The 20,918-nt window shown below is 37.6% G+C and overlaps 1 protein-coding gene across 5 annotated transcripts in view; it reads right to left on the minus strand.

The window, feature by feature from the left end:
• The window catches only part of FBXO38 (F-box protein 38), a 59,526-nt gene that overhangs the window by 29,249 nt on the left and 9,359 nt on the right, over positions 1 to 20,918 (minus strand). For 3 of the 5 annotated variants that reach the window (XM_045999379.1, XM_045999376.1, XM_045999374.1), the window contains exons 3-11: positions 17,852 to 17,985; positions 14,767 to 14,930; positions 14,179 to 14,344; positions 11,377 to 11,514; positions 9,952 to 10,089; positions 6,896 to 6,989; positions 5,571 to 5,701; positions 1,899 to 2,069; positions 107 to 249 (exon numbers count right to left, since the gene is read on the minus strand). In XM_045999379.1, the coding sequence (XP_045855335.1) occupies positions 107 to 249; positions 1,899 to 2,069; positions 5,571 to 5,701; positions 6,896 to 6,989; positions 9,952 to 10,089; positions 11,377 to 11,514; positions 14,179 to 14,344; positions 14,767 to 14,930; positions 17,852 to 17,985 (1,279 nt within the window). The remainder of the gene's footprint in view (positions 1 to 106; positions 250 to 1,898; positions 2,070 to 5,570; positions 5,702 to 6,895; positions 6,990 to 9,951; positions 10,090 to 11,376; positions 11,515 to 14,178; positions 14,345 to 14,766; positions 14,931 to 17,851; positions 17,986 to 20,918) is intronic. The other 2 variants (XM_045999375.1, XM_045999378.1) reach the window with 2 other exon arrangements.

Consider the following 20,918-nt stretch of genomic DNA (forward strand, 5'->3'; position numbering starts at 1 on the left):
TCCAATTGCAACAATGTAAGGGCATATTATTAGGAAAAAAAAATCACTGAGGTTTTGTTTTCCTCCTTGAGTATTAAAATAAACAATTTCCTCAAATGTGACTTACTTTGGGTGGTTCACGAAACATCTGGTCCAGTGAAATAAACTCGAGGCTGGGCAACAATTCAATAAACTGGCCAAAGGAGTCCAGCTTCAAAGCATGGCACCGCACTAAGTTGATATCGACCAATCGTGTCCATCTTGAGTGGTCTGTTGGGAGAAATGAAATGGCCAGAGAGTTTAACTAACACTTTCTCCATTACAGATGAATTCTGCTATAGGTCACAAAGATTTTCAAAACCTTCTCCTTTAAATAACATTGATTTTATCTCGTGATCTCAAAAACTTGATGATTAAATTATGATGTCTTCTTACCTAATTTCATTGCGGAAACTACATGGCTTGGAAATTATTAAGTGAAACCAAGTGAACCTTGATCTAATGAATGTGATCCATTCAACAACCTACATGCCTATTCAACAAAAGGACACTAAAGAAATGTTGGTGCAGCCATTTAATAGAACATTATGCAGCTGTCAAAAAGAATGAAGGAAAATTGAGTATGCTTGCTATGGAAAACTCTCCCAAATACCCGTAGTGTAAAAACCAAGCTTACAGGAGAGGGTATACCTGAAAAGGTCCTTTGTATATATAAATCGTTTTTAAATGCTACACATGTATAGGTTGCAATATGCACAAAATAATCTGTCCAGAGAATATACAAGAAACTGTTGATGGTGGTTACCTTTGAGAAGAGGAGACTTTTCATTTTGTACCTTTCTGCACTGTTTGGTATTGTTTACCAAATGCATGTATTACTTTTAGTTTTTAAGTGTTAACAGGAGTTCTGAGTGATGGGATTATAGGCCATTTTTTGTTTTCTTCTTTATACACTTCTGTATTTAAGAAAACAAACAAACCAAAAATCCAATAAATGTTATTTTTTAAAAGTGATCTATGCCTGCTACTATCTAAAGTTTGTATTTCCCAGTAACTTCTTGGTGCAGCTGGGCTAGGGACAGGATTTCCACTTCCAGTAGGGGAGACATGGCCATTCCAATGAGTAATCTCAAGAGATGCTCCAAAGCCTGAAAAGAGGCTGGAGACGGGCTCTATAAGGAGCTACAGTAGCCCAAAGAGGCAACTCAGACAGGAAAGGAGGCTGTTCTGCAGAGGTCAGTGAGGGGGCTTGGCTTGGTAAAGAGGATGTCACAATGAAAATTCTCTAGCTTAGAATTTATTTAAAGGTTTGTGAATTTAGGTATTTAAGAAGGGCCTTGAAAGAAACAAATAATAGCACTCTCTCAGGGAGGAAAAAGAACTCCCCACATAAGGAAACGTATCAAGTACAAAAGTCACACTCTATACACAAGGAGTCAGGTGGCGGGGGAGAGCTGAAAAAGCTTAAAATTTTAAGGCAAATGAAAATTTCACAAGTTAATGCTAAGTATGTCACCTAACTAAAGTTTTGTTTTGTTTTTTAAATACATACCCATTTTGTCCTTTCAGATGATGTGCCATTTGAAGGTAGTTCAGAGAAAACAAATGTAATATCCCAGGCAACAATTCCTAACCTTAATTTTATGTGCCTGGCTCAAAGAAATATATATAAAAAAATCAAGGCAGTTGACTCCATAACCGAGACAGTGCCAATTTCTAGGCAGAGAACTTCAGGAGTTCAAAGAGGCACTGACAGAATACTTCCAACTTGGTTATCAAAGGTTCCCAGCACTTGTATGACCAATCTTATAAAATATCTACATTTTACACTAGGAATACAATTCATACCACACACAGAAAACAAACATATATATTCTTTTGATAGCAGGCAGACATAGCCATAGTTAAGCCTACAGTACCTGAGATCCAATTGTATGGGTTATGAAGATGGGGGCAATTATAAATTGCCAGGTATTTGATACAGGAAAAAACTTCATTGACTGCCTTCATCCCTATATCGGTGATGATACCAGGATTTTCTACCACATCAGCCAAGCCATACTTTACCAGATCTGCATTCGCCATTCTACCTAAAGAGAAATCAATTAAAAAAAAAAAAAAAAAAAAAGATTCTTAAATGTCATGGGATGTTGCTGATTCTTTATCTTAACATCCAATATATTGCTCTCTATGATCGTTGTGTGTCATCGATCCATCATCAGGTTCAAGTCTGAATACAATTTTAGGTTAGGTATTCTGTGCAAATGCCACTTATCTTGCAAAATAAAAACTTATATTAAAAGTCAAGGGATAGCTAACAGAAACGTTTTCAATTCTCTAGAAAAGGGGGAAAAAAGCAAAAATTCTTAAAGTAAAACAGGGATATATTGCACTGGTTCACACTTACAGTGAAGTTTTAGCTTTAGCTTTTAAAAAGAAAAATAAGATCTTAAATATGTAATTCTCTTTTACAGTATCGGGATCATGTTTTTGGAGTCAGGTATGCCCATGCATAGAAAAGAGTAAACTGGTAATTCAGGGTCATTCTTAGAATACACGGTATTGGTTAGTAAAGATGTGACCATCCCCAGAAAATGGACTTCTAACTCAAATACACCCACCCCCTCTGCCAATGGGCTTTACTGCCCCCCATCGTGCAGGCACGCAGGAGTATAGGGGTGGGGAGTGGGTATCAGTAAAAGACAATCCTTGTCCTAAACTGTGGTGGCACTGGAAATCAACCTCACTCCTTGCCTCCTGTCCTCATTTTCCCCCGGTTCCTGTCCTTACTCTCCAGGATGGTCTGCTTGACTACAAGCATCCTAAAGGAAAAGAGACTGTGTTTAGTTAGGCGACAGTCACATTTTCAATGACCAGCAGGGTGCTGCGGAGACAGGAACTTAATAAACATCTCTCACAGTCCTTACTACCACCTGCCACCAAGTACAAAGAAAACACTGTTGCTCTGGTGAAGATGTCCCCCCCAGCACACACACATTACAGGGATTTAAAACAACTATTAACTCCAAACTCTTCCTATTTTACTGTCCACATAGTTTCAGTCTCTCTCCTACAGTCCCCATTTTTGATATTTATTGTCCATTTTCTGCAGATTTACCTTAATCCGTCCTTTAAAATTTGGCTGAGCCATTTTCTTTAGCCTGCTGTAAAAACATTTTTCTTGCCCTTTGGACTTGAAATTTTTCTAAGGATTGGGTAAATCTTGAACTGACCCTGTTTCTTGTCGGCATAAATGTTGTAACCTGACATAACATATCCATCATACATTCATTCCTTTGAGACCACCACCTTCTTCCAGCTCTTGCGTTCTCCTGATTGTCATGTTCCCTCAAGAACTCTGATGACATCACCCAGAACACATTTCTGTTTTTTTTCTTTAGCCCACAGGTCAGCTAAAAGTAAAAACTACCATTTACTAAATGCTTTCTAAGGGTCAGAGATTCTATGATAACAGTGGTTTTATTACTGACTCCTCCAAACCACCCATGGAAAAAATGGCAAGTGGTCTTATCTCTACTTAACAAATGGGAAACCATGGACTTAAGAAGTAACTTGCCCAAGGTCCCATCATTTGTAAGAGGCACGTCTCAATTCCATCTCTCCCCCTGTCTCCAAAGCCCCAGCACTAAAAACAACAGCACTCTGGCTTTTAATGAGATTTACATCCCTATCACCTTCGAATAAAACTCTGCTATCATAAATCTATGAAAGGAAAAACCCCTGTAAGTATTCATCTTTGGAACACTTTTCTTCTACCCTTAACACACAGCATCTGCTTTTCAGCACATCCATTTCCCCAATATGGCCCTGTCATTGTCCCCATAAATGTATGGGACACAAAGGTGATGTTTCTACTGCTATTTGGCCAAGTCTTCGTAACAAAACAGAGATCCAAGTTCTACTAGAGGTGATACTATCCCCACCCTAAGGAGAGGTGCTTCAAAATCTAAATTACTGCGAAGAGTGAGATTAAGTGGCAAAGTATGAGCAGTGACCACGCATTCCTCCCTGGATGCTGCTAGAGGCACCTGGCGCCTACAGTGATAGACAATCCTGGGCTGTCTTTGGAGGGTCGGAGGCAAATATGTATCTGGAGAAATGGATGAACTGCAGCAAATATGAAAACAAGAAATGTTTATGAAAAGGTCAAGACAGAGATTTCAATATGAAAGACACTATGAAACATGCTGAAAAGCATAACATAGCAGTAGTCAAAAGATAAAGTGCTTTTCTACGGAATGTGTCTTTCAGGGAAAGAGACACAATTGGGAAATAGCTGGTTATAAAGATAACCCTCAAAAGACAATCTTTCAGTGGGCCTAAATGTGGCCTCTTGAAAATACAAAATTTGTCAAGTTTTGAGTTTTGGGGAAGAGGAAAACATAAAACTATAGAAAGAACACCAATTACCAAGCTAAAAATTTTGCTGGGTTACACAGAAGGTACTATAGAAACAAGACAGAGAATGTAAGCAACTTCATTCAAAACCAGAAAAGCCTGGTATCAAATACATTAATTTTATATGAAATGACTATACTAGGTTAGCATTTTAAAGCTACGTTGGTGAAAAGCCAATCTTTTTCTAAGTTATATAATGAAAAATTATTCCCATTAAACTGGCAAGAAGATAATGATTTGATTTCTTAATCCTTCACATGTAGTAATGAGCACTGCAACAAAGAAAAAGCAAACAAAACAACAGAGATGTCTACTAAAAATGAAAAAGGACAACAGTCACTTGTTTGACCTAGGAATCACTTGTCCTGACCAGAGGAATCAAGTCTTGTGTTCTTTTAGGTGCAAACTAGATCCTACGAAAAATTGCCATCTGGTATGACAGTGAGTTTAAGAAAGACTTGTTAGAAATTACACGGGGAAGAAACAATTCTTGCAAAAAATAAAAACATGCTGACGGTGGAAATGCTCTTGCATGTCTGATTAATGTCATGTAGGAAAAAAGCTTGAATAATGAATTGACATGCATTCAAACCCAAAGGAATGAGTTCCCAATTGTAAATACATTCCAGAAAATGCTGTCAACAAGCCTTCCAACAGCAATCATCATCAAATGAATACTGACCATTATGTGCTCACACTATCTGGGAAATCCAGAACCCCCAGCGGGCTTATTATGGAAATGAAGAGCATGGACAGGGAATGGGACCTCATCTGAGAGGACCATCAAAAGCTTCAAGAAGTGTGGCAGATCAAATTCAACAAATGGAACCAAGGATGACATTCTGTGAAAAAAATGAAGCAGAATGGGAAAGAAACTTGGGCAGTAAAATGAAGACAATATCAAATGTAGGTAAGGATTTTTTTTTTTTTTTTTGCATACTGTTAATCATTATATTTTCTATAATATGCTAAGTCAGAGGCAATACGGGGGGAAAAAAATCACTGACATTTCAAGTTTACATTAAAAGTTCCTTTTTCAAGAAGGCAGAGCCCCTAAGACTTTAAGCTGTCTTATATTGAAGAAAGTATCACACATCTCAATTCAAGTTTCAGTTTGTCAAGTAAGTTCCCTACAGCAATTCTAGGGAATAAAATGGTAGATTAAGTCTTACTCTGCAGCAAAAACTCATCTACATATCCCAGATGAAGTGTTTCAAACTGAGGGAACTCCAGCTCTGCCATCTTTAGGGCAGAAAAGACGCCATCTTTGGTTAGGGAAGGCTGGATCCGAACTTCATGTAACCTATGGAAAAAAAATCAGAGTAAAATAAAAAACATCAGAATCAAAGGTTCTTCCTGGCATAAGGCTCTGAAAGAAATTCACCTTACTGAGATGTCACATGCAAACAACTTTCCTGTCCTCTACTAAAAAACATTAGAGATGTCTCCTTTAAAGGAGCATTTTGTTAAGTGTGGACATGTCTTAGGTGGTACACTGAAGTTACATTAACGGCAAGTTACACATAAGAATTGTATATCCTTTCTAATGTTTGCTTAAACCTGATTTAAGTCAAAGTCAGAATCTGCATCTAGTGCTGATTATTCAACATCTCTTTTTATGCTGCTGTTAAAAGTGCCATTTTAACAAAGATCATAGTTCCGTAACGGGTAAGAATACCTACTTGCTAAAACTTAGAAACGGTTTTGTTTATACTCATAACATTCTTCTCAAGGAAAGCAAGAGTTTTGAAACTGAAAAGAAATGGTTAACTAGGGGCGCCTGGGTGGCTCAGTGGGTTAAAGCCTCTGCCTTCAGCTCAGGTCATGGTCCCAGGGTCCTGGGATCGAGCCCCACATCGGGCTCCCTGTTCAGTAGGAAGCCTGCCTCCCCCTCTCTCTCTGCCTGCCTCTCTGCCTGCTTGTGATCTCTGTCAAATAAATAAATAAAATCTTAAAAAATAAAAAAAAGAAATGGTTAACTCAATTTTAATACAATATAAAAGCACAGGTAGACCTTTGATCTGCAGGACACCATAAATGTGGCATAAACTGATATAAAGGTATTATATTAAAAATATAAAGGTGTTACAAGGTCAGGATTCTTAAAAAGCTGACTTAAAATACTGATTTCTGAATAGCAAACAGTGTCACCAACTAACTAAAATAATTCCAAAAGAATGGTTCCCAAGAGAGTTGCAGACTCCAGTGCATCAGTGCCGACTTCTGGCGGACCTCCAGAATGTTGACTGCTTGAATTTCTCTGATGAGACCGCACCCTTGCAAGAGCTTGATGAGTCTAGAGGGCAGTTCAGCTGTCATCAGTTGTAAAAGAAGACCACCACAAATAAGTGATGTTCTAATGCTATTTAAACAACTCCTTTATATTTCACATCTAGACAAGGCATAATCAAACTTCCTACGCACATTCCCTCAAATCCTTGCAAAACAGGAAAAAACACTACTCTAAGACAAAAGACAACATGAAGAAGAAACATACCTACGAGCAGCAGTGATAATGAGGTAACCAAGATCTACTTCAAGTGCATTTTTGCAAGCTCCCAAAACGATAGTATGCAAATTTCTAAAACCACCTAGATAAGGGAGAAAAGGAACAAAAACAGTATTTCCTTCGACCACAGCACTTTCAGTAAAGTATTTATATGCATTTTAGATGACATTTATCTGGTTAAAAGTAAATCTACGTTTGTTTTTCCATTCAAATTAGTAACTCAAAATGAATTATGACGACCAGTCATTTCCTAAGAAGAGATGAAAACAGACACTGTCTTCCTGAAGAGGCATTCTGATCGTGTTGGAAAATTACTCCAAATTATTGAGACTGTTAAAAGAAAGGATTTTCAGGAAGCTAGAAGTTCATAAGGGAACTGTAAAGAAGGGATCCTGACATTTTCTAGCCCAAGTCTGAACCTCCAATGTATCACTGGGAACAAGACCACCACTCCTTTAACTTCAGCTGTTTTATGTTTTTGAAACTTGTAAATACAGAGCAAAAACAGTATGCAAATTATTAATGTATACATACAGCACAGTGCATTTTCACAAGATTGACTTTAAACTTTTATGAAGAGAATCACACAGTATGTACTTTTGCATCTGGCTTCTTCTGCTGAAATTTCTGTTTAGAAGATCCATCCAGATTGCTGCATACAGTGGCAGTTCACTCTCATTGCTGTGTAATATTCCCTTGCACAAATACGTCATGTGTGAACCACCCATGCTGCTGCTGATGGGCATTTGGGCTGTTCCATCGGGAGGCTATTATGAACAGTGCTACTATGAACAATTTTGGGCATTGTCTCCTGGTGAAGATAGGTATGCATTTCTATTGGCTTTAAAACCAGGAAAGCAAAAAATAAATAAATAAAACCAGGAAGGCTGCTGTTGCTATGCACAGACACTACCAAACAATGTTTCAAGGGAATATATCAATTTATACTCAGCCCCAGCAGTGTATGAAAGCCCTGTAAGTCTCTTTCCTATCAGTCATACTTAGGCATAGTCATTTTAGGGCTTGTGTATCACACTGTGGTTTTATTTTGCATTCCCCTAATGATTAAGGACATTTCTCATTTTTTCATGTCTATGGACCATTTGGTTATCCCCTTTTGTGAAGTCTTTTGTATTCTGCTTGTATCCCTCTTTTGCTTACTGGGTTGTCTGCCTTTTTCTCATTAATTTTAGTAGTACTTCATATACTCTAGACACAAGTCCTTCATTTGATACCTGTATCGCAAATAGATTCTCACACTCTGAAGCTTTGCTTTTCATTCTTAATCATGCCTTTGACGAACAGAAAAAAATTTTTAATATAGTAGAGTTTATCAATTTTTTGTTTATGGTAAGTATTTTTTGGTATCCTGTTTAATAAATCTCTCCCTACCCAAGGTTAAAAAGACATTCTCCTACTTTTTTTTTTTTTAAACGAATGTTTTGTTTTTCACATTTGGATCTATGATTCATTTGGAATTAACTTTTGTGTGAGGTATAACTGACTCCTTAATTAAAATATAAGGCAGAGTCATTCTTAAATGCTCATAAGGGGAGAAAGCCTGTTTTTCTTTCAGGACATTTATACGAACTCTTCACTTTTGGCATCTGTAGGTCTTCTAATGAATGGCTCCACTGTGGTCTTCCTCTCTGACTTTTTCCTGTTAGCTACAGCCATGCACAATAAAAATAATGCTGCTGACCCTGAGGGAGCCTGCTCCATCCCCTTCACAATTTAATGAAAGTGTACTTCCACCAAACTTGAAAAAATGCCTAAAAATGCCATGCTTACTCATATTTTAATAGTATTAATAACATCGATTTGTACCAACAGTACTTAATGATACTCTATTTGTATTCTGAATATACAAAGTTAGATTTTGTTCTCAACTGTTAGTTATCTACCTCGCTAAATTCTGTGGTATTTGTGTTGCAATGAGATGTTTAACGTGGAGCACATTATTATATATCATTATTTAAAATATAATTAAAGGACCTAGAGAGTAAAATATACTTTCCTTTTATTTTTCCACTTTTTTTAAAATTTCTTTTCAGCATAACAGTATTCATTGTTTTTGCACCACACCCAGTGCCCCATGCAATATGTGCCGTCCCTACTACCCACCACTGATTCCCCAACCTCCCACCCCCCGCCCCTTCAAAACCCTCAGGTTGTTTTTCAGAGTCCATGGTCTCTCATGGTTCATCTCCCCTTCCAATTTCCCTCAACTCCTTCTCTCCATCTCCCCATGTCCTCCATGTTATTTGTTATGCTCCACAAATAAGTGAAACTGGGTATTTACCCCAAAGATACAGATGTAGTGAAAAGAAGGGCCATCTGTATCCCAATGTTTATAGCAGCAATGGCCGCGGTCGCCAAACTGTGGAAAGAACCAAGATGCCCTTCAATGGACGAATGGATAAGGAAGATGTGGTCCGTATACACGATGGAGTATTATGCCTCCATCAGAAAGGATGAATACCCAACTTTTGTATCAACATGGACGGGACTGGAAGAGATTATGCTGAGTGAAATAAGTCAAGCAGAGAGAGTCAAGTATCATATACTTTGCTTTTAAAAGCCATCATCTGAGATGAAGCTAATATCCAAGTGTAAACATGAAAGCATTGATATACCTTAAAGTATTAGACAAACATGAGATGTTATCATTACTAATCCCTGAGTTCTTTTGTAGACCTAAAATGTTCAAGTCAAAAACCATCTCTTTTCACCAACGGACTCTAGAAATCCCTGTTAATAGTTCTTAGAAAAATTCCAAATATAACAGCTGTCTAGTTAACTAAGTAATAAGCCAGAAAACATGCTTTAACACTCTACTATTTTGAGAAGGCCTAGCATTGCATAAAAAGAAAATGAGTACTAGTCCATGCTCACAGGTACTTACTCTCCATCAAATGCATCAGACAGGGCAATTACTAACAAGCAATTTCTTTTAAAAAGACTGACAAAAGAAGCTAAATAAAAGCATAGTAATTTTTAAAACTGATTTGTAAAGTTTTCAGTAACTAAAGAAAAATGAATACCTGATCTCCAACTGTCTTCAACCACGTGTTGGATAAGACCTCCAAGGAAAGGGACTCGAACCATTTCCAAATGTTCCAAGTTTCGGGCAGATGCTAAGCCTGTTACTAAAGGGACATACTTCAAGGAGTTTGTGGGCCCTAGGGAGTAAAACATACTGCAATGAAACAATGTAAATTTATTTAAAAGATGAATTTTCAAACCAGCAGTTGAAATAATTTACAAATTCTATGTGCGAAACTGACAGCCAAGTAGGTAACTCTCTGTAATTTATATCTATTAGAACGTATTACCCTGATAAAGATGTATTTATTCAGCGTAAGGATTTTTTAGTAACGCTGGAGGAATGTTTAGTATTTTTTGTAAATCCTCTGAAGTTTCAATAGTTTTGAGTTCAAAATAACTAAAGGGAGAAGGCCGAGTTGAGGATGTGGTCCTTCACCCAAGTAAAGAGCTGGATCATAAATACCTCTCTCTGGGAGCAGTGTTGTTGGAGGGGATATGGAAGATCACAAGACACAGGCCTATCTACAACAGAGCTTGCAAAACACATGGAGATAAAACTGAATAATCTAAGAATACAAAGGCATGACATATCAACTATAAAAATAGTATCTGTTGTACTACATAAAAAAGAAGAGAGTAAGAGAAGAGGAAAGAAGGAAGTGTGTACCTTAGGACAAGGGAACAGTAACATAGTGTAAAGACAGACACTGAGGTGAAGACTGGTAGAATGGCAGAGGGGACAGTGAATAGGCAAGCCTGACAATAAAAGAAGGTACATCTTGGTAATGACTCAGAAAAAAGATATTGAGAGGGGACCCCAGCTATTAAAAGCTTTAAAGCAGAATAGTTCCCACTTGACAATCTAGGGCAACAGAGACACTGAAGGTTTCTGAACAGAAAGGCAGTACCATAAAGCAATGCTTTCTGCTTTACGAGATTACACAGAGTGACGTAATCAGACAGAGATCCATTACAACAATCCTACAGAAAGTAAAAAGTGAGGGGAGAGAGTCTCTGCCTTCAGCTCAGGTCATGACCTCAGGGTCCTGGGATCGAGACTTGCATTGGGCTCCCTGCTTAGTGGGGAGCCTGCTCCCTCTCCTCCTCCCCCTGCCTGCCTGTACTCCCTCTCTCTGTCAAATAAATAAATAAAATCTTTTCAAAAATTTAAAAAATAAGAAAGTAGAAAGTACCTGTAAAAAATATGTAAAGACAATGTGATGCTTCCCCCCCCCAACTAAGGGTAAAACACAAATCATGAGTCAACTGACCTTAAAACAAAAAGTACATTTATTTTCACAAGGTGAACAAATTACTGAACATAAATGATAATAATTCCATTTACAAACATAGCTATGGAGTTTGCTTCAGGATTTTTAGAATAGCATAGGTATAATTCTACCATGACTATGTGCCATTACCTGCACAGTTCCTCATGACGAAAGTTCGTAAACTAATGCAAAGAAAGTCTTTGAACGGCTGTGGCTTAGTGAGTCTTACCCACTTCATATAAAGGTGCCTTAGCATCGGGATACAAGGAATTTCAGGAACATTCACCCCTAAAAACATATACCGAAAAACAAAAATCACGAAAAAACTCTGGATTCTGCATAAAAGTGCAACAGTCTACTTTTCAAGTTGACAATTTGTCCTTCATGGAGATTTTCACCAGAAAGAATTACCTAATTAAAGTCCATCAAGTTTGGCTTATTTTAAAACAGGCTTGTAATGAACAATCTGAGCAAATCATGAACTCTACTTTGTTAGTTCTTTAGAAAAGGCATATGGAGATGGGATCTTAAAAGTATTTCCACATTTTATACACATGAATCTTTCTCATAACTCTACAACTCTTTCAGGATACATATATACACCAGCAGATATAAAATGAAAACAGGTTACTGAAAACAAAATTATGCGGAAGGAATACACAAAAGTACTATTTGATTACCAACGCCCACTGTCCCACCAGTGAGAAAACTAAAACACAGGCAGGCTAGCTGTCTTCAAATACCATAATACCCAGAGACAGAGATTAAAGCTATTTCTACAAATGAATGAAACTTAACGATTTGTAAATGCGTGGAAGAAGCCAGTCAGCATGACTCTGAGAAAGTGAGAAACCCATCAGTCATATATTTTAATATTTCAAACTGATGAAGGTATTTTATCCTTCAGATCTGTAAGTGACTTAACACTATGAGTCATACCTGCAGAGGACACTGTCTGAGAGAAAGGGGATGTAAAGTGGAAGGGAAAAGTCAGGAGACAAAGAAGAAAAAAGATAAGTAACTTACAAGTTCTAAAAGGAAGAAAGCAGATCAAGGAACCTGCCCAACAGTAAACCACCACAGCCTCATGAAAAGCCAAAGAAGTGACAGAAATATCTGATAGAAATTCCAAGGACCCAGTGTGATGGCATTTAACAAGCAGCAGTTGGCAACACCAGTTTAATACAAGTTCAGATTGAAGTTGGTAGAAGCCCTGATAGCAAGGGGACTAGAGAAAGCAAACTAGCAGAGCCCCTGAATGACTGGGTCTTTAGAATCTAAATTCTGCAGGATGCTCCTATTATAAGGAGTATCCCTTAACCTGCCCCTTCCCAAAAAGCAGCAACCTTTAGCCTTGAACTACACATATACCCTGTATGGCAGCAGACGGGAAGTAAAATTGAGGTTGAGACCAAAGAAGAAAGGCAGAGGCAAAGAGGTAAAGACTAAGACTAAAGATGCAGGACTCAAAAATGTACACTTAGCAACCACCATGATAGTGGTAATTCTGATTACCAAACTCAGTAGAAAGAGTGAGACAGATCCACCAGACAACAAAGCTCTAGTCTATGCCCAATCCACATTTTGCTTCAAACCCATTCTATAAACAAAGGACACAATTACCGTCTTCCCAGCATGTGCACTAATTTACTATACACATTTACAACACCATCACAGTGTTAGATTGTTGAATTAATCAAATGAATGAATGCATTTCAACAAAATTTACCAAAAGCTTGTACCTGCAATGAACAATGACAGGAATCATGGGAAACATAAAGATATAAAAACACTGACTTTACAGAGCTTATATTGTAAAATTTCAGAATCCAAAAATCCAGTCTCAAACTAGATATCCAAATGCCTAATCACAATCATCCCTTGAGCATGTAAATAAAAGGGGGCTAGAGAGCATTCTCCTTCTGCCATAACTGTGCACATAAGCCCCAGTTAAGACCCACTCCTTACCATCCTGCTGCACTCCCTACACCACCTGACCCAGTTTCAGAAATTTCTAGTCCTTAAGACCATCACCAATGCCCAGAATAATGCTTAGAACAGAGCAGATACTCAACAGATATTTAAATAAAATATGTAATAAATATTATAAGTCAGACTACAGTAACAGGAGTCCTCCCAAAACCAAAAATTACAGTAATGTAAGTCAGAGGTGGCAAATTAAATTTGAGAAAATATCTGCCCTTATTATTTACCTAGATAGAAATTATTGGGACAGAGACTATTTGCATGGAAAATGTACACTACAATCACTGCAAATAAGGTGCTTTTGGAAAAAGAACACCCCATTTCCATTTCTCAGAGAAAAAGAAAAGTAGCAGATTTTTTTCTGGTTTGAACATAGGGGAATGTTCTGCTTGGAGAAGATACAAGTAAACTGAGAGCTATTTGGCTTTTTATTCCTTAGTGTTCTAGAGCTGAGCTGTGTAGTAAAGTAGCCACTACTGCATGTGGCTGATAAATGAACCTAAGATAAAAATTCAGTTCCTCTGTTTCACTAGCCACAGAGGGAACCACACGGGAGAGTACAAAACCATGACATTTCCATCACCACAGAAAGTCCAACTGCAGAACTCTTCTCTGAAGGGTCAAACTAGGACCAAATGGGCAAAGAACAAGGGCAGGATTCCGGCTCCGTAAAAATCAAACAAAACAAAACAAACCACACCACACCCTAACAACTTTCAAAACTACCCAGATGGTTTTCAAAAACAGAACAGACTGGTTGTGAAGCGGTTATTTCTCTAACCCTCCAGCCCCTATCTAGGACTCCTTAATGGGAAATACAAATTTGCATACACTTCTCACAAGCATTTCTTTGGCCATCATCAACCAACAAAGCTATTTCTAAAATTCTCGTTATTCTTTCTCAGTGAATATTCAGTTATAAAACATTTTGAGGTGTTGCAGGTGACCCAAGAAACATGTACTTACCAACTAAATGTAAAGTCTGAATTTTGGCTCCTATAGGAATTTTCAGTTTATTTTCAGGAGGAATTGGAAATGCTCCATTACGATTACGAAATTTCCCCAAAATATGAACATGCGGCATATATGTCCAGATAGATTCTACCAATTCCAAATGAGAAGTTTCTACACCCTAGAAAATAATGCCAAGCAAGCATAAGAAAGGCTATTAATTTGTATCCAAAGCTTCTATTTCTGTATCTAAGATGCTAAGTATGCAATGGAATTTAAAAGTCTGTTATGGAAGAAATCTGCATGTGAGTGAGACGATTTGTTCATTCTTTTTTTTTTTTTTTTTTAAAGATTTTATTTATTTATTTGACAGAGAGAGAGAGAGATCACAAGTAGGCAGAGAGGCAGGCAGAGAGAGAGGAGGAAGCAGGCTCGCTGCGGAGCAGAGAACCCGATGCGGGGCTCGATCCCAGGACCCTGAGATCATGACCTGAGCCGAAGGCAGCAGCCTAATCCACTGAGCCACCCAGGCGCCCCAAATTTGTTCATTCTTTATTATTTCATCTATTAGTTGATACCAAATGTTCAACTAGGTACACTCACCACTAAGTTTGGGCATGCCTGCAAAGCTTCTAGAACGCCTGGAATGCTAAAAGCCTCATGGCCCCGTACCCTTCGCCTCTCAAGGTATCTAGGGTGAAGGCCATAAAGCTGTTCGACATCTGGCATCTTCTTCAATAGTGTTAGAAAACTGGAATCTGTGAAGCCTGAGAAATTCAGAAGCATTTAGAGGCAAGTTCATCTTTGGGTTCGTGAACATTTATTAGGCGCTTGTCATTTCTGTCAAAAGTTAACAACAAAAGGTTTCCTTTTTAAAGTTTCGTAAGACTAACACTATGGCTGAACAAATGATTAAACAGGTAATATATTCCTTTAGTAATAGAGGAAGTGTTTCAGAAACCCCACTTATCTTGAATTAATATTTTACAGAGCTGAGGCTTTTAATTTATGATTGCCTTTTTGTGGCTGCCGCTTTTAAGGCACAGAAATCTTCAATGGGACAACACACATTTAACCTGAATAACTCGCACCTATTACTGGATTGCTGGGTGAAGAAGGACCACCTATCTGATCGGCACCACTCTCCTCCTCCCTCCAAGGTGCTCTCTGGTCCAGAGAACCTCTAGGGCTCTGCAGAGCACACAACTAAAAAAGGAGAAAGATATAATCCTCACCTTTAGGAAGTTCACAGTTCTAACCAAAATCCCTTCTCTAAACAGGTTCTCTTGGTCTACCCATTTCCTAATAATTACTTTATCCTGTGTTTAACCACCACTCCCTGGACATTTCAGAGAGCTCATTCTTCTGAAAAAAATCAAGTTAGCTAAGAGAACATAAGGGAACCAAACTGAAGGAATACTGAGCTGACACAAAGCTGTTTATCTGGGAGGCCAACTGTGTTCCATGCACCAGACGGGAATGGAGAGGCAGGTCACTTTCACACCATGGGTTTTGGTGAGATAAGCAGGAAGACAAGTTTCACACAGTTGATACTTTATTATCTAGGGTGTTTTGTCTTTAACGAAGGCTGTCAGAAATCCAATTGTCTACCCACTAATGACAAAAATATTAACTCTCAAAAATGTAAGTGAGGCCCCAAATCACTAAGTCTTAACATACTAAAGTTTTCAAAAGTTGTTCTATTTGCACAGGGCTGGTCCAAATGACTGTATTAACCTTAGAATCACAAAACTGAAAAGAAGAGACCTCAACGATCACTTGGTCTGATTACACTAAGAGTTCTTATTATCACTGCATAGAGTAACCTTGACTAACAGAGCCACTCAACATGCTAACAATTCTATGTTTTCTCATCTATTCTCCCAACCCAATGAAAAAGGTAATCACTGTACTTAGAAATGCAAAAAATAAACTTGAAGGAATTTAAAAGCTACTGTGTGAGTAGCCAGAGTTCAAACTGAGTCGACCACTGCTCATGTCCCTCTTTTGTCATATACTACACATTGCCTCTCATCAAAAAATGGGTATAGTTCCACCTTCTTTATTGAGATTGTGTGAAAACCCAAAGAGATCACATATATAAACCATAAAGTACTACATAAAAACCACAGTTATTATTATTACTACGTAAAAACCTTCATTGTTGTTGTTACTGTTATTATTATTATTATATAGGAAATTATTATTATTATTATTATATAGAGAATCAGGGCTTAAACTCCAAGCTTAAACTATTGCCAGAGTGGCATTAGTAAGCAGGGTTAATGAGATCTTATTCTAGGCTAGAGACTGCCTTGATCCTCTTTTATATTCATTACAGGGATGGGAAGCCTTGGGCTCACAGGTATTTATCACAGTCTGAAAGTCAGCAATGTGCAGACAGATTTTTCTCTAATTTGACAAGGGGCAGAAGTGTTAAGGCTAAGGCTGCATCACATGGGAGCTCTGCCATCCTGCCTCTTTATACAGTGCATTAATCCCATCGCCAGAATTCCTGCTGGTCTAACCTCTATGAAAGCAAATCTAATCTAAGGACTGATGATCATTTTCACACTGCCCTCATTTTTTTTTTCTTTCCTGCTATAAATGATCACTCTCTGGAATGAAAGGAGTCCTTTTCCCTTAGGATGGTTTCTTTGAAGTATTTGAAGACAACCGTGGTTAGCCTCCCACCAAGCTAAGTTCTACCCTCAGGTCTTTGCAATGTTCTTCACAAAAAGGTATATATACTGATAACTAAGAGGCCAATTGATAAGAGTTACCAGTTGACTGATGACCCTTCCCAAAGGCTATAGCACCCCAAACTGTAAAAATATTCTAGTACCACAGAGAGTCTATCCAGTTCCACTTCACTTCCGCGAAGGCTCCCCCCACCACCCTCACCACATTTTCAAAATATCAGGATCTGGATAATGCTGATAAAATGTCATTAAACAAGACATTGAAAATTGGTATACAACAGTAACTAAAAGTCACTAACAGATTGGTGTTAACTAAAAAGAAGCCTTGATTAGCTCTTCATTTTAATTCGTCCCTTTCAGGTGTATTCTGTTTAAGTCATCAATGTTCTTTTCTGGTCTCTTTACCCGAGATCCACTTGTGTGCTTAGGCTACTAACTCTGAATTCTTCACCTACAAGACCAATGCCTTATCTGAGAATCTTTTAAGACCTTGTACAGCCCTTCCAAAGGTGCTAAAGAAATAAAAGTGCCAGAAATGCAATTTCTGTGGCTTGCTAGAGCAGCTTTACACAAATTGATTAATATCTGTTTAACAAGAGAATGCCATTAAGGGGTACAGGGAAGCTATGAAAACCTGCATCATGGAACGGATGGCCTTCGTTCCATGATACCCTGTACCCCTTAATGGCATCCTCTCGTTAAACAGATATTAATCAATATACTATTTTAATATAATAGCATATGTTAAGTTCTCCAGTGCTACATGCGTGGAACGGGCTGATGTAGTCCCTTAAGGAACAAAACCAGTAAAGCCTGAGGCAAAACATATTTTTTCAATCCAAACGAACCTAACTAATTTAGATAAATTCTGCCTCCCTACCTACAAGGTGACTTATATTGCCTATCTTAAGACAAGTAACATCTGGTGGGAATATTATGAGGTTCCAGTAGGACTCCAGGTTACCTTACAGGCTAGATCCACTTACCACTTGGCATGTATTCCCACCACCGCCCTGCACAGAGATCCACAACCCTCACCACTCTCAGATACAGGGTCACTGCTTCTTTTAGCTTCCTGGAGAGACATTCCATACACATGATATCCTGCAGAGGGAGGTACCTTTGTGAGAGAAAGAAACTCATATTTATCAAGTGGTAAGTACTTCCTCTCACCAACAGGTTACTTTTGTCCTTCTTCCATTCTCCCATTCCTTGAATGAAATAAGACCTTAAGAATATTTGCAGGGTTTTAAGATTAACATGCACGTAAAGCTTTTCACTAAAAACAGGTAAGTCAGCAAATACTCAAGCATCCAAATAAATACTGAGTTCTCTCCATAAGATATTTGCTAAAACCTGCTTTTCTCCTTTTACGCTTTTACAAACAAAATCTCAAGGAAAAAAAGGAAGAAAAAGGATCTCAGTGAATTTCAAGGCCTGATGATAAGGGAACCTGAGAAAGAGAGAACTAATCAGTTTAAACATGGCCAATATAATTTTATAGCTTTTATAGAAATCATTTCCTGTAGTAGCTAAAAAAATTCCTTTCTGCCCCCTCAACACACCCAGAAACTCTTCTCCATCAACATACACGTAATACCAAGTTTATAATATGTATTTTCCCTAGATCTTTTTACAGTTTAGATCACACACAAGTATTGCACAAGCATTAAATGAGAACACCTCATTTCAACTATAATTTCCTTTTTTCCAACTCTCCATTATCTCTTCCTTCTTGAAACTTTTCAACTAACCTGTACTTTTGTTGTTTCTAATAAAAGCAATATATTTTGAAAGATCAGAAAAATCTCACGTCTCCCTCTCTTCCGGAACACCCTCCATACACAACTAAATTAAAAAAAAAAAAAAGAGTAAAAACTACCCTTTACTAAGCTTGTATTGTATCACAGACACTGTACTATAGTCACTCTTTCACAACTTGACCAAGTAGGTCGTTCTTTATTTGTTCTCCCCAAATCCATTTCCTTTCTTTCTTTCTCTGCTAGGCTGTGTTCCCTACCCTTCCCACTATCGGGTGATTTAGGCCAACACATACCACGGGCAAAAGCTTTTTGCTATTCCTGGTCTCCTAGGTGAATTCTTTAGCACTCCTTATTAGCTCCCTTAACCCCATCTAAACCTCTCTAAATAGTTCCTTATTAAATGATCTTCAAATTCCAGCCAAGTGTATATCACTTGTTTCCTGCTAGAACCCTCACTGACATAGCAAGTGCTATTTACAAGTGGTAAAATCAGCTCAAAAAAGTTAACCTGCAGAAAATCAACAGCTAGAAAGAGGAAGGAAGAGCAAGGATGTCAACACAGTTAGGTCTGACTCTAATTCCTAAAAACTAAGCTAATTCTAAAAGTCAAGTCCAAGTATGCCTGCTGAGCATTTCTGCTCCATTTTTGTTACCTCTGGACATTCTCTCTTCCCCTTCAGACTATTTAAAGAGAAAATCAAATCTAACTTTCTACAAAAAAAGCATTATTGCTAACTTAATTTACAGTCTCCATAACTTAGATATAAGTAGGGTAATTTCCAGAAATTATAAACATTTTATAAACAATGAAAAACAGTGAATTTGTTTTCTGAATCAAGTTATACACTGAAGTATTTTTTCCTCAAATCACTGATTGTTATCCAAAGTATATGTCTGAGTAAATATTATATCCCCTCTAAATCCAAACAGATCAGTAGTCTCATGAAGATGGTCTTACATCGTATTTGCCCTGAGAAAAAGAAACGTACTTTTTCTTCAAAGATATATAATCGAAGAGTTGTAGGCATTTCAAATACATTTTTAAAAAGATGTGACACTAGATTCCACTCCTTCCATTTGAATGATCTGCTTAAACTGCAAAATATTATCATATCCACTCTCAACTTAAAATATGGTCCAATTTGTTTATAATATGCCTTCCTATTATTCAAATACCTAACATACATCCCTACGAACAATTTTATATACGGCTTCTTCCCGGATTTTAACAGCTTTATTGTTTAATTCATTGATGCATTTAGGATTTGGTATCAGATATCGAAGGTAAGAACACGCTTTTTTTACTTTCTCCAAATGATTCCTGAGTTATGATATCATCACTGATTAATCCACTCAGCTTTTCCTCACTGCCGTGAATACCATCATAAACTAGATCCCGACAAACTTTGTTTGAATCCCCATATGGGGCTTAATATGGAAACGGTTTTACCCAACTGTCTGCTTAACGTCTCCAGTACCAAATCTTCAACTGTTGTATATTTTAGAATATATTTGAACATCTGGTAGGGTTAGACTCCTTTTCTGAAGAAACTTTCTGAAAAATTTTCAGACATTTTTCCTCCAAATGAACTTCAGTATCACTTTGTTATGTTAAAAAAATTCTGTTATTTTGGACTTCCTATTCCTGGACAGAACTGAACTGTGACAAAACTATGCTATGTCACATAACAACGAACTGTAGATGATAAAGACTAAAAGACTAAAGATAAATCCAAATTTATGTTAGAAAAGAGAAATAAAATGTCCATGGTTCCCTAAAGTAGCTCTGCTATCTCTATTTTCAAATTTCCTAGGACGTCTGAGTGGCTCAGTTGGTTAAGTGTCTGCCTATGGCTCATGTCATGATCTCAGGGTCCTGGAATTGAGTTCTACATCAGGCTTCCTGCTCAGCAGGGAGTCTGCTTCTCCCTCTCTCTCTCTGCCCCTCCCCCCGCTTGTGCTTGCTCTCTCTCTCTCTCAAATAAATATTTTTAAAAATAAAATTTTTCTGCAAATATTCAGTAATTTTCAAAAATTCAGAACACTTCTAAAAACTTCATAAATGGAAATTCCTCCTAGGTAAATAAAATAGTGGAAAATCCAAATGCTTCGAAAAGTTCATTGCAATTGTATAAGAGAAAAACTAGAAAACAATCCAGACATCAGACTACAAGAGAAAAGTTAATTACTGTGTCATACTGAGTTATGTTACAATCATTGTGACATAATTATTGTGTCATAGTGAGCACATAGTGACATAGTGCTCATTATGAAGACCATATAGCAATAG

Source organism: Meles meles, chromosome 3, assembly GCF_922984935.1.
Source record: "Meles meles chromosome 3, mMelMel3.1 paternal haplotype, whole genome shotgun sequence".
NCBI lineage: Eukaryota > Metazoa > Chordata > Mammalia > Carnivora > Mustelidae > Meles > Meles meles.